The following is a 14178-nucleotide window of genomic DNA, read 5'->3' as shown; positions in this document are numbered from 1 at the left end:
CCTGCCTGGCGTTGCGTGCTGTGTGCTATCATGGAGTGTCTCCTGTTTGCTGTGTGGGCATTGGGGGCTGATTGCTAGGATCATGTGAAAATAAGTTAAGCTGAATTGTTTTTTATAAAGAAACACATGGATTTTCCCTCCCCTTCCTGCAAAGGGGAGTTCGGCAGAACACAGCTGAAGATTGACAGGACCACAGAGAAAACAGGCAAGTGTAAATTATATCCCAAGCAAATTGCAGTGCTGTTCCTCCATTCCAGAACCTGAGGCAAGAGGTCAGACATTTGCACACCGCTCAGTCACCATCTGCTGGTAAATCACAGGACTGCTGGGCTACAGATCTGCAATTCTGCTATATTTGCTTGTCACGTATCTGTGCTTGTAAACCCTTCACAAGGAAATGTTTTAAGAACATCATGGAGAGAGCCAGCAGCATGTGAGCTGCAGAGTGTGCTCTCAGACACAGCAAGCAGAATGAGCTCTTTTTTAGGTAATACCTGAAATTGAAGATTAAAAGTGAATCCATCCTGGCCTGCAAACAATGTGTGTGATCCACTTAGAGACAGCTTTTTGCAAGGCCCTGCCCCCCATTTAGGTGCCTGATGGTTTCCCATTGGGTACTTGCCATTCTGAAAATCTGGTGGCAGCATGTTGAAGCTCTGTGGTAATGCCCGTAATCCCAGCCTGTGAAGCCTTCTGGCTGTTTCATAGACATGTAGGACTATCCCAGCACAGTTATTGTTACTGACAAATATGTGGCCCTTGGAAGCTTCATTGCAGCACTCACAAAAGAAATTGTGCCCTCCTATTTCAAGATGCAAGTCTTTACCATGTGGTCTAAGGAAAACTCTCCATTTGTCCCTAGCAGCGTTGGATAAAGATGGAGTTGAGCAGTTCAAAATCTCTCCAACAGAGAGTGGTGGTGGGACATGTATATTAATCCCTTTGTTACAACACTGGTTATCAGGGCCTTCAGAGCTAGAGACATATGGCACTGAATGGAGGGTAATCATTAAAAGAAATGGGGTAAGCATCTCAGCTGTACGTTCTGGGTGTCCAGCTGTACCAAACTGAGACTGGCTCCTGCCAGTGACCCCAGATTTACTCCACTAAGCCTCCTTAATCTCAGTCAGTTGTTAAGGGTGCTGTTAGCATGCAGAACCCAATTGTACACCAGCTGGAATCCAGATGTGCAGGGGAATTCACTTCCCCATCCAAACTAGTTTTAGTGTTAATGTAAGGGCCGATGGAGGCGAGTACAACTACAGTAATAGTTGCTGCTTTGAAACGCTGACAAGACAGACAAGGGCTGGAGGGGAAGTGGCTGTAACACTTGGGTAGTGTGGCAATAAATGACAGCAAAGTGGGGTGTATAGAGTGGACAGTCGGGTGATAGCGCAAGAGAGACGGGACAGGGAAGGAAGAGGGACCGTGCAGGGTAGGTGGAAGGGACTGGAGGACACAGCCAAGCAGCACAGTGGAGAAAACTGAGTCAAAACTGCCAAAAGCAGTAGCCTAACCCATCACTGGTGCCCAAGGGTCCCTGATGCAGAACCAGCTTCTGCATCCACTCTAGCTGCCGGAGAGCTTTTCAGGGTTGGGGGGGGGGGGGGTGCAGGGCTTGTGAGATTTTTCTCTTCTAAGCCCTTATGTGACTCAGGAGGGTGAGGCACTGCATGGATTCAAATAGTCTTGAGAGATGAGTACAAGCCCTACATCATTCTAGGCTGGATGCTATTGGGAAGGGGTAGCCATGGCTGGGCCCTATTCCCACCCTGCAGCACTGCTGAGGCTCCTTTTTCATCTCCGTTGGCCAGCTGAGGAGTTTCTCAGGTCTCTAGAACTGCCTGATGCCCAGGATTGTTCTTCCCCACTTTCATACAGCCTAGGAGGGGGCTGTCACCCAAGCATATAACCAGGCAGTAACTTGTCTAACCCAGAGACTAATGATTAAGCCCAGCTGAGCACTGACTTGCTGTGTTCTCCCAGCTGACTTTACATCTAGGCAATAATGATTGATTGAGGTGCAGAATCTTTCTTTGGGATTAATCATGGCTCTCGGGCAGAGCCAAGAGCATTAAACAGACTGAGTTAGGCATTAAACTGAGCATTAACTGGCCTCTGAGCATCATTAAAAGTTGGCGTGAACTGACACAGGCTGATAATAGAGTCCTGTATGTCCAGAGGAGTGGCATGAACCACTTGGGATGCAGAAGGTGGGAAGAGAGACAGTAAAGTTAGCAGCTGGACAGTGTCTGATACGCTGATATTATTTCAGGTCCTGAGTCTAAGGAATCACTCCACCCTCCCAGTCCCAGGCAGACAGTCAAGTGTAGCGATGGATGCTGTTTCTTCAGCTGCAGCCAAGGTGTTTACTGGAGTGTGTGCCCTTCAAAGCAACAGCTTTGTTCCAGGCCAAACAGCACATCAGCAGCTCCCAGGAAAGTGAGAGAAAGGGTAACGCTTTATCCCAACACCATTTAGCACATATGCACTGGCCAGCCTAGGCTTTGGCAGCCCTAAGGAAACAATTCCCTCTATCGGGATGACTGCACGCTAGGGGCTCCTGGCTAAAGCACAGATAAACTTAGCTGATTACTACACGTCACCCCCTTAAACAAACAAATTATATGCATGTAAAAGAAAATACATGATGCCTGTAGAGTCTGAGGAGGTTTGACCAAGTGCATGCTCCTAGTTCAGCTGCGAGTGTCCGTGAAAGTGCAGCAGAAATAGCAGTCGCAAAGTCAACGGGGGGACTGGTGTTGAGGCTCCAGGGGAATCTTGTTCGATGTTGTTCATCGTCTCCTCGCTTATGCTGAGGGAACCTGTGGTTTCTATGGAACAGCCCATGAGGTGCCTCAACAACACACGACCTTGAAAAGCAGCGCCCGTCCGTGACTGCACACATCAGTGAGCCTGACGGACCAGCTAAGGAGATTGGGAAATTTTCACACGCTGTGATGTCTATCTTAGTGTCTCTGTTGGTCTATGCCAGCGGTTCCCAACCTTTTATTGCAGCAGCCCTAAACCTGGGTTGCGACCCCTGCCCCCCAACACTGACTCATGCCCGGTGGTGCCAGCAGAGCTTGGGCTGGGATTGTGGGGGGCAGCGGTGGCAAGAGCCACACAGACCGTGTGCCACAGACTGGACGGACGGAGTGAGGGGTGGACTCCCCGTGACCCTGATTTGTATCGAGCCCCAGGGTTGGGAACCACTGATCTATGTGGTCCCTAATTAACTCTCTTGACCCCCCAAATAAAGAAAATGATGTCCACTTTAATAACGGGAAACAGACTTCCATTTGGCCCGGCCAAAGTCAGAAAGCCAGCGAGCAGCATGGTCACAGTTCCTACCCCTGCTCCAATCACTTCGATCCTATTCCCTTCTCAGATCAGGCAATAGCAGAGCATAGGCAATAGTCACGCAATGGCATAGGCAATAGCAATAGTCTTTATTCCCAGTTCCTGATGTTCGGACTGCTGGATTTCACTTTCCCGTCAATGCACAGACTAGAACGCAGGAGTCCATGGTCCCACCCCAGCACACTGTCCCCTGCAGCATTTAAGAGCGTGTTTTAAAGCAGCACAGAGGGCCTTTTGCTGCTGGATGCCAGGGGGACTTTGATTTGGGATGAGCTAGCATGGACAGAGTGGGCAGCTCCCAGCCGTCATCAGAAACTCGACGTCCTGACTGCACCGAGGTTGCCCTGCAACATGCCCCGGACCCAGGAGAGACCGGAAGGGGAAGCAAGGCCAGGTGCCACCTCAAAAACTTTTCAGGCTCGCGGGACTCGAGGCACCGCTTGTGGGATCCGAGGCCGCTCTGGGGAAGTGCCAGCTCATGTTCACTTGGTTTTTGGAGTATGGAAAAATAATAAATAGAGCAGTTTTTCTATCGCAAAACCCCCCAGACCGCAGCAGGGCAGGTGGGGTAGTTAGGACCCCGGGTTCCCATCTGAAACCTGGGTTTCAAATGCAGGCAATCGTGTTTGCACACCAGCAGTGCAGACACCCTGGCTGGGACCCACTGGGCGCAGCGCAGTCCCCACCCTCGGCCGGGAGGGGGCGCTCGGACCTGGCCTCCCTTGCGGGGCGCGCAGGGAAACTATTCCCCCTCCGGCCTGCAGGGGGCGCTGCCGAACCCAAAGCGGAAGAGGCCGCAGGGGGCGCGCTAGTCTCCTTCCTTTATGGTTTTCACCTCGCCCCGCCCTTGCAGTGACGTCAGCCGGTAAACACAGCGTGGGCGTCGCGCGACAGGAAGCGCTTGACGGCAGGGAAGTGTCGCAAACAAGTGGAAGGACGCAGGAGGCGGTGGGTTGCTGGCGAGGCAGCTGCGGACGGAAGGGAAAGGAAGGGCCGGGCCGTGCGGGCGCGGAAAGGGAAGGGAAGGGGCCTTTGGGCTCGGTCGCCGGTTCCCGCAGGACTCATGGGGCTGGGCCGCGCGGGCGCTGCGGTGGGAGCGCGCTGTTGCTGGCCCGCGCATGCGCGGGGCACTGAGGCGGGGGGGGGGATAGTGGTGGTCGGCCCACGCATGCGCGAGTCGCTGGGCAGGGGCTGCTGGGCCCGCGCATGCGCACTACGCCCCGGGTTGTGCGACCGGCTGGTCCGTGCACGGGTCATCTCCCGTGGCTGCAGGTTCGAGCCCGGCTCGCGACCAGCCTGTGCGCGTAGTCGCAGACAGCGGGGCTCAGGGGTCACGTCTGGTCCAGCCCCTGCGCCAAGCAGGACCAGCCCCAGCCAGGGCTTTGTGCAGCTGGGGCTTAAACCTCTCCAAGGGAGTTGAGCCCATTGCTCCTTGTCTTGTCATCTGCCCCCACGATGAACAGCCCTGCTCCATCCTCTTTGCAGCCCCCCGGCAGGGAGGTGAAGGCTGCTATTAAATCCCTCCTTGGTCTCCTCTTCTCCAGGCTAAACAAGCCCAGTTCAGCCTCCTCCCCTCACCAGTCGTGTCCCCCAACCCCCAAACCATTTTCATTGCCCTCCGCTGGACTCTCCGAGCGTGCGGGAGCGAGAGCCCGTCAGTGACCGTGTAAATCGAGGTAGTCAAGGGGTGAGAGACAGGCGGGGCGGGGGAAGGGGGTGAATAGCTGGAGTCAGCGGACAGGCGATCTGCTGGCAGTGCCGCCCAGGATGCCGGTAGCCCCCTTCACAGCAAGGGGACGCTGATCCCGCCAGCCACCGGGGACCTCGGCGAGCGGCTCCTCCACGGAGCAGAGCCATCCCCGCGGGTGTGTATCTGGTATGGTTTGCGGACGCAGGCTGTAAGCAACCAGCTGTGGGGTGGTTGTGCCTTTTCAAGCACTAACTATCTAGGTGGTTGGCTCTCTTCATAACTGGATGGTCATTTTTATCATGCGACAGTGAGTTGGCACGTGTGGCCCATCTCGCTGTGCTGCGCCGTTTGCCCGTGAATTGCATAATACATCAGGTATCCAGGTTGCAGCCGTATTGGTCTAGTGGCAAAAGGAATCGGGACTCATGGTGGAGGTGATATCTTTTATTAGGCCAACTAGATCTTTTACTAGATCTAATATAAGATATCTAGTAAAAGATCTAGTTGGTCTAATAAAAGATGTTGCCTCCACTACGAGTCCTGATTCCTTTTGCATAATACATGTCACGTGTAGCAGGGGCCTTGGCGCCTGTCCCTTCGGCCATGACCCACCAATAATTCGGGGTGCCCAGCCAGTGTGTCGGCGTGTCTGGGACACGGCTCATGCGAGTCACCCTGTGTGAGTGAATGAAAGCGGAAGCACCCGCAGGAGAAGGGTGTTGGGATATCTCTAATTCAGAAAATGCTTGTTGGCATTGCTGTGTCAGCACCAGGGCATGGCTGCAGCACAGTGCTACGTATTGGCGCAGCCTGACCGCACTGGAGTGGCTGCAGCACAGACCAGAGCGCTCCTGAGGCATTATAGCGCTTATTAGGCTAAGGCTTTTGGCAGTATAAAACTGTCATTAAAGCAGTCCCTCCTTAGGTGAGATTACCGTAGTTACTGGAGTCCGAGATGAGGTTCCCCCTGCAATTCATCATGAGAAAAACAAAGCCTCATCCTAAAACTGAGTATCACTGCTAGGAGCTGGGAGACTTGGCTGTGCAGGAAGCCCAGCTGGGGCAGGGACAGCATCAGCAGCTTGCAGATTCGTGTGTCCAGCCCTGCTCCCGTTGCCGGCCAGGAGCCAGGCAGGGAAGGGGGAATCTGCCCACTGCTGCTGAGGCCTCCAGCCAGCCTGGTGTCCCTGCACAGCGGCTCCCGGCAGCCCCCAGCTGGAACCGTGGCCTCTCAGCCGTGGCCTGCTCCCAGCCAGCGGGGGTGGGAGAGAGGAGCAGGGCAGAGTAGCATCTCCCCATAGCATGAGGCAGCAACAGCTGTGGGCTCCACCTGTGCTTGGATCAAGGCTAAAAGCAGCAGAAGGGGGAGGTAAGTGGTTGGGGCAGAGGGAGGTTGTCACCAGGGGAGCAAGGGGAAGATGCCTGCTTTTCCTCACCCCTGCTCCTTGCCCTTGTTTTCCCCACTGCATTCCCCCCACCTGCGCTCTCGCCTCTGCTCTCCCCATTACCTGCCCCCCTACTGCTCTTTTCCTGCATCAGCAGTGGGCGAGACAGATTTTAAGACAATCCCCCAGTAATTAGATTCTAGATATGAACGATTATATCAAAGTTCTAATTTTCCACATCTAGAATCTAATTATGGGGGAGTGGTCTTAAATTCAAAGTCATCTTGGGTTCAGGTAAATACAGTACTATCTATACCAGTGAGACTTTGATGTAGTCCATGTCTTAAATTGCAAGTGTTTTGGGGCATTGACTGTCTTTATTTTTGTGCAGCCTACCACACTAAGCGCATTATCAGGTGTTAAAAGCTCTTGTCGTCCGTTATTTTAATTGAGAGGTAAGGATTTCTTAGTATGATATGTATTATTGGATTGACCGCACAGTAGGCATAGAGTTAGACAAGCTTTCAAATGCAAGATATTCTTCGTCAGGTCACTTACTTTAATTGAATTAATTCCTTTTATTTTAACTGAAATTGATAAAATATTATATGACACCTGCCTCTCTTCTTTTTTTTCCAGAAGCTAAATTTGGAAGATAAACTAGGTGAGACTGCCATTCATAGGACAGCTTTTTTTTTTTTAACAAAATATGTATGCTTCTTTTGTTCATAAAAATTCAGGATGTGGTGTTTAGGATTATTGTCTCGGTCTAGCTTCTCACACATTGGAGGAACCCAAGCAATTCAAACTGAGTGTGTGCTCTTTAGGTGTGTCTTTATTGCTACTGTATACTGATACAGCCAATTTTCTTTATATCGGTACTGATCCAGCAATCGGTATCTTTATATTGGTATCGGTGCACTTCTGGTGTCTGTGTGTGTGCGCGTGTGCGTGTATCAGATGAGCCTTTAACTCTTGTATAAATCATCCAGGGAAAATTGTATGTGTATAGCTACAGACCCTTGTTTGGTCAGTCTGCTTCAAGAACATAGGCTCCTGTCTCACTAAGGCTGTTCTCTAGTCTAGTCTTGCAGCAGCCTGTCTTTATTTCTTTCTATTTGTCTCTCAGCCATGGCGTATTGGGAGCTTCAGGATGCGCTGGGTATCAATACGGACAAATGGTTGATTAATATGAGCTCAGAGCAGCCTTTCAAAAAGGCAAGTCGGTGCTATTCTTTTGAGAAGGACTGGATTCAGTGCACCCATGGCATTGGGCAGACCCGTGCCAACGTCGAATGCAGCATCGAGTACGAAGACTTCCTTGAGTGTTTGCATAAGTCAAAAACGGTAAGAGAAAAGAAGCTGGATATAGGGAAGGGTGAACTCCTCACCCGTAGTGTCGACACTGCAATAAATCAACCCAGTACAAAGAGAATGAATCAACCTCGTACAAGGAGTGACAGCTGCACACCTGTCACTAATCCCTAGGAACCACATTTTACCCCTAAGTATGTTTTGCAGTTCTTGGTGATTTCAGTTGGATCCAGTGGCAAATACATCTTAGATATGCCTGGTATGGCATAAATGAGAAGTTTAATTTTGTGTGCATGTCGCCAGGAAATCACTGGAAAATCACTGTCTGACTCTCTTGACTCCCATTGCTATTTGAATTCACTTTTAAACAAACCAGGCTTCAGAAAGGCTCTCTTCAGACCTCTTACTGAAGGAACAGGTTTGCTAAGCAGGCAGATACTGTATGGCAGGTGTGAGCCATGGGCTGTTGTGATTGTGGGACCCTGTAGTGTACTGCCAGCTTTCCAAACTCCTTTTTTGCTGTTGCACATCCTGCTTCCCGCCCCCAACATCATCATTATTTGGTAGGGAAAAATCCATATTTTAATCTATATATCAAAGATCCCTTCTTCCTACGGGGGTTCCAAGGAGTGTAACAGCACAGGCTAACCAAAAGTTAAGCAGCTGTATCCTCCTATTTCCTCAAGTGCTCTGTAAAAATGTCCTTCCAACACTGTAAAGTTGCCTAGAAATACGCCTCATTTTCCCTAAACCTGCATGAACAGAAAAAAGCTGACAAAGGCAGCATGTGCATAGCAGGACTGTGACTGTCGTGGCACTGGGGGAGAGGGGCAGAAAGTGACTTCAGGAGAAGACATGTTGATGGGACTTGATAATAATGGGCTTAGGTGTCATTGTCTACAAAGCTTTATAAAACCAATGGTAAAACAAGTTAAAGACCATAAAGTGAACTAGCAGGTCTGAATTTTCCCTGTACAGGCAGTCCTCGGATTTACGACCCAATTGGTTCCTGAAATCCAGGCCTTAAGCCGAAACATTGTTACTCGGAACCAATTTTCTTATAAGCAACAACGTTATAAATGGGGGATTCGTTCCTGAACCAAGGCCCTATACCCTATATTCACCAAAAATACCCCAGAATTTTGTACTCTATCAATTATAGATGAGTAATATAGCTACATTAATGTATTTCTATTGTAAATGGCAATCCTATTGATTTGGAAGGACTTCTTCGAGGTGACTTTGCTGGACTTTTTTAAGGTCTCTGAGTTGGATTTTTTGAAGGGGTTTTGGCTGGCGTCTTCTCAGGAGTCTCGGCTCCAGGTTTTTCTGGAGTCTCGTCAGCTTTCTTAAAGAAAGCGTCCCAGGAAGTTTGGACAGGTGTTCTCCAGGGAGACGAGCGACACAGCGAACTTGTTCGCTGGCATGGTGTCGCATCGGATCAAGCGTTGTAAAGTCGAAACTGAGGTCAGAAAGTTGAAACGGTGTCAATTTAGAAACCTGGTAAGTGCGAAATGTTGTAACTCGAAACATTGTAAGTCAAGGACTGCCTGTATTGAAATTGTGTCCTTAGTCAGAACATGTGATTATTACTTGTAGTGCCTATTATCTTAGGATAGCTGAAGGAATCCAGTTAGGATTGCAGTCCAGCTGTGCAGTGCTTTAAATTAGGGGAAAGGACTCTGTCTGTCAGAGGCTTCATGGTATAAAGGCAAGGTTATTACCTTTGTTAATACAAGCTTGTGCATAGTTACTGCTTGTGGTTAGGTGTGTGAAAGAATCCCCTGATGGGGAAGTCCGTTATAGAGTAGCTTTCATTGTAGCACGAAATAAACTGGGTCTCTTAAATCTGTGTTGCTTTTACTATGGCTTGCTTTGGTTTCTCTTTGTTTCCAAAGCCAATGTAATCCTATTTATTGCTTTTCCATAAAACGAGTCAGCCATGCACATAAAACACCATATCCAGCCCTTGATCTATAACGACGTGCCTCTCTGCGTGTGCTCAGCTGAGGGAAGAGAGAAAAGAATATTGAAGGGAAACAAGTTCTTGTTTCAGGTTTTCCAGCAGTGATGACAAATGACAGTGGAAAATATTTTTACAGTTCTGAGCCTATCTATTAAAGACAATTTAGTGTCTTAGAGATTGCTTTACTATGTAATGGTTTATGTGTGGCAGTAATTACTGGGTTTTACAGCCTCTTCTGGTTGGACACGAATGTGCTCCAGTCTTCCATTCTGTCCAATGCAGTGGTTCACATTTGTTGAGTAAATTCTCATTGCAACTGGATTTTGGGGAGGTGTTACTATTTCTAAGTCTGCATTTGGGCCGCGACTGGCTTGAGAAAGGCCTTAAAGGAACCTAATGTCTTTTCGTACTGTAGTCTGCATTCAGTCGTTCATCTGTCTTTGGCAGGCACAGCGTATGACGGCCATTCTTAACCAAAGAAATAAATTGATCAAGGAAGGAAAGTATACACCACCACCACACCACGCTGGCAAAGTGGAAACCAGACCTTGATCGTCTGCTAGGAGTCCCTCAAACAGCGGAGCTTACCATGCATCACCCTTTGTGCACATGTTGTGGGAATGAAACTTCTGCAAAAGTTCACCCAATGATGCCCGCTGTGGAGCTGTTCTGCTAATTGTCTCTCTCCTGCAGCCCAGCTATACTGGGAGCATATGGTCTCAATAAAAGACCTATCATCTTTAAGTTTAAATAACAGTGGTACCAGTAACTGATTGATTTGGAAAGTAAAACTCTCCCTTGGAAAACTTCACGTGGTTCTGTTTTGCTTTTCTTGAATAAAATATGGTTTAGTGTCCCTGAGTGGGAAGGATCCTGATTTTTTGAGAACAGCTCGCAGATCCATTTTAAAATATCTCCTCCAAAGAACTTTAGAACATTATCTTGGGAGATAATGAGTGTCCCCAATTCCAGCTGAAGACAAAAGCAGCTGTGAATGCTCAGCGCCTCCCGCAGTAGCTAGCTGCCTTATATCTCCCTACCCCTTCCAGTGTGGAGAATGATTACCCCCTGCACTTAGGAAGTAACTTTACAACTATTTCCGACTGTCAAGGTCCCGCTTCAGTGCCCCAACGATAAACCCTTAGCTGAATTGTAAAGTCTTAGGGCTCTGGGAAAATTCTGCAGCCAGATCCTTGCTCTTTGCAGACTCCATTCTGAAACTTGCTCCATTTTTTTTAAGCTACTCCCTTTATTTGAGGGAACATTTTATTTTGTTAAGAAGTGGGGGGTGGCAGGTTGTGCGTTATGAAGACAGCAGTTGTAGAAACCACTTCCATGGAGAGCTAGAAAATGCTCCTGCTAGAATCTTTTCCTAATTCATCTGGTTCCTAGCAGGGGTCTTGCTAGCCCTCCGTGCAACCTTTATTGTTTGTAATATTCCAAATCCTTTTGTACAACTGGGAGGGGAAAAAAGAGGTGAAAAAGATAATGGAGGAAAATAAGGGTCATAAACACTAATCTTCATAAGAGTGATAGTCTCAAGTTACTGTGGAAAGGATATAAGCAGTTTTGTGTCGGGTGACACCAAATTGTAAAGCCAAAACATTGCTGAAATGTGTTGTTTCCTTGGCTCTCAAACTGTAGTTGGTTTACAAGCTGTTTTGAGAGATGGACCTACCTCCCTTCAGCTTTAGATCCAAACTCCCATACGGTTTGGTCGTTTGCATCCTTTCTTGATCTAGTGCAGGCCTGTATCTCTTTCTGCCTTCTTGCACATGTTGGGGCCCCGGAGGACTGGGTCTCAGTAGGGAGGACGGTTGGTTGGACGAGTTCAGCATTGTGTTCTCGGCAGGTGGAGCTCGGAGCCAAAGCACTGCGTTCAGAATGACTTCTGGAAGAAGGGAACTTGCTCTCAGGAAATGTGTGCATGGCTGCAAGTCGTAGGCATGTGATGTGGATGACTGTCCTCTTGGAGCCTGTTTGGTTTTCTCAAATAGCAGTGTGGCAAAAGGACACCACAGGGACCTGGAGCATTTCAACCACATGCCACACTTTCTTGGTTAAAACGGGCCATTTTCAGGAACCTGCAGGACATCTGAAGATTTCCTCCTGCCCCCCATTCAGTAACGACCTGATCTCTGCTCTGCGGCAGTAAAACTTTGCTTTTAAATACTGCATGTCAGGCCAACCAATTGTGCAAGTTCACTGTGTTTCTGTGCTCTCCTAATGGATGCCTGGCAGTGCGCCAAGCTGGCTCGCTGTGTCTGGCAACTCTGCACTCTTTCCGCAGCGCTGTTCGCTGTGACAGCTGCCCATCAACACTCGGGAGCTGAGGAATGGAGCTGCGTTCCCTTATCTCTTCCTTCCAAATGCAAAATCTCATTTTTTTTCTCTCTCTCGTTCCCCTGACTGCTGAGCCAGTTCTGAAAGCAAGTGTGTACCTGGAAATATAGATGGGAAATGTCTCCCTTTAATCCAGGGTATTTAATCCCAGTGCCTGGTATTTACGTCTTTAATCTTTGATGCATGTAGAAATTATGAATTTCTTGATCCTTTTGGAAACGCACAACTGAGGTGATAGAAACACGCTAGAAATTGCTGTGCACAAGCAGTGCGTATATGTAATCACTACAACTCTTAAGGAGTAACAAAAACATCTCATTTTTATTAAGGATTTATTGTTCTTGAATTCAGTCCATGCCGATCCCTCTCCCTTCTTTGGTCAGCAGGGTGTTTAGCCATGGGCCTCTCTACACGTTTGCACAAAGATAGGAATTGGCTCCTTGGTCTCAAGCTGAAGGAGGAGGTAGCTGAGAGAAGCTTCTTGGCAGAAATATGTCATAAATAAGGGAAGGAAGAAGGAGAAAAAAATAACAGCCCCCAGTTTACAGAGAGCAGATTAATGTTCTCGCTCCAAATCTTAGGTTTTTAAAGTTTGTTGGACCCTGGGATGTTCTAGGTTTCAGGTCCTGCTAAAGGAGCTGGCATTAAACTCCCAGGAGGAGGCTGCAGCCGAACTAGCTGAAGCTACGACAAGGGATGCGCTAAGCCAGCAGCATTGTCTGTAAATAGCTATGTGGCAGAGCTCATCTCTGGTCTCTCTGATGTGAACTAGAACAATTAATACTGGTTCCTATTGCCCACTGTACAGTCAGCAAGAAAATGTAATGCCTGGATGTGTACACCCCCTCTACTTGCAGAGAAACACAGACAGCTGATTATCCCTTGCTCCAAACAGCCGCACCTTTCCTCAGGCGGGGGCGTAGTGCTGTGGGGGGAACAGTTACTGGGTAAAAGTGGAAGTCTCTCCTAATTGGCGTTAGTTCTGGGATAAGGAGCCTTTCCCCTGGGCCTTGGGTCCAGTCTGGCTCAGGTGGCAGATGACACCAATTGTTCCCCTGAAATCTGTCTGGTGGTCGATGGGCAACGAGCTGCTGCTCTCAGACCAGGCCCTGGTGGATAAACAGCCTCGTGCAAAAGCCGGCAGCACGGTTGGCATCACTTGCCCCCTTGCTGGCAAGAGGCAAGTGCCACGCTTCAGCGTCATGTGCATCAGCATCCCCGTGCTGAAAAACGGTGGCAGGGCGCTTTAAAGTTTGTTCAACGAGCTTTAGTTCAAAGCGCCCCAATGACATTTTTCAGTTTGGGGCCATACGATGCTCCGGGTGCTTTAATTAGCCCGGCTCCCAGAGCTGCACTAATCAAAACCCCCTTTCACCTCCTGGAGCATGTCTATAAACGCCCTCAGATGCAAAGGTAACCCTGGTTTAAGCAGATGCATCTCCATGACTTCAGTGAGACCTGCACCTTATAGCAGGCTTGAAGCTGGTGTTTTCCTGTGGTCCTGTGCATCTCACTCATGGGCTCCATGTAGAAGGAAAACGGTTCTTCTACAAAGGCCTCTGTGTTCTTAGGCTGGGAGCATGCTTCTGGGTCGGGATTGTCTCTCCCTTGCATCCCCCCGGGCCACGTAGATTAATTACTCCTACCCAGATAGATCCCTGCAGTTAACTCTTCAGTCTGATTCATTACAGCCATAATCCACTAAGTGTGGGCTGGAGACCTATTTTTCCCTGGCAACACATGAAACAAAAGGCGTAGAAATGATTAGAAAGATGGCACAAAACCAGAGACCCCTCCCCCCACAAGACCGAGCTGATAAACTGGATCCAAGCTTCAAACCCCCTGAAGATCACAGATGACTGCATTTCAGATTTGGATCCAGGCCTATCCCTGAAAAGAGGCTGCATCTCTTTTGCTTGGCACCCTTTTCTTTTCATCCAGTGGCCACTGGACCTCTCCACAAAGGCTTGCATCTGGGAACAGGCTTTTAAAGACATTTGCCATTTTGCAGCCTTTGAAACTGCTCAGAAGAATACTTTCATTTTGTTCTTGCCCTGGCTAGTTAGGGTACATCGGGAGTGTTTTTGCCACCCTTGTGTTAGATCCAAATCAGGCCT

At 48.9% G+C, this 14178-nt stretch overlaps 1 protein-coding gene across 3 annotated transcripts; it reads left to right on the top strand.

Moving 5' to 3' along the window:
- The first annotated feature begins 4223 nt into the window (after positions 1-4223).
- NDUFS5 (NADH:ubiquinone oxidoreductase subunit S5) lies at positions 4224-10529 on the top strand. 3 transcript variants are annotated; one of them, XM_006267962.4, is made up of 4 exons: positions 4230-4311; positions 7078-7102; positions 7568-7785; positions 10166-10529. In XM_006267962.4, exons 3-4 carry the CDS (start codon positions 7570-7572, stop codon positions 10268-10270), a joined length of 321 nt encoding a protein of 106 aa, XP_006268024.1. In that variant the 5' UTR covers positions 4230-4311; positions 7078-7102; positions 7568-7569; the 3' UTR covers positions 10271-10529. The 3 variants fall into 3 exon arrangements, with proteins under 3 accessions (XP_014466635.1, XP_006268024.1, XP_059585542.1); XM_059729559.1 differs by lacking the exon at positions 4230-4311 and adding an exon at positions 5145-5228; XM_014611149.3 differs by lacking the exon at positions 7078-7102 and having other exon boundaries at positions 4224-4311.
- The last annotated feature ends 3649 nt before the right edge of the window (positions 10530-14178 follow it).

The sequence above is a fragment of the Alligator mississippiensis genome, chromosome 6 (assembly GCF_030867095.1).
Source record: "Alligator mississippiensis isolate rAllMis1 chromosome 6, rAllMis1, whole genome shotgun sequence".
In the NCBI taxonomy this organism is placed as follows: domain Eukaryota; kingdom Metazoa; phylum Chordata; order Crocodylia; family Alligatoridae; genus Alligator; species Alligator mississippiensis.
The sequence above is the reverse complement of the archived record's forward strand: the minus strand, read 5'-3'. Positions and strand labels throughout refer to the sequence as shown.

Coding starts and splice junctions, on each gene's coding strand:
- NDUFS5 (XM_014611149.3), top strand. CDS start 7,570: ATGGCGTATTGGGAGCTTCAGGATGCGCTGGGTATCAATACGGACAAA. Junction 7,786..10,165: donor GTTTGCATAAGTCAAAAACG/GTAAGAGAAAAG, acceptor TGTCTTTGGCAG/GCACAGCGTATGACGGCCAT.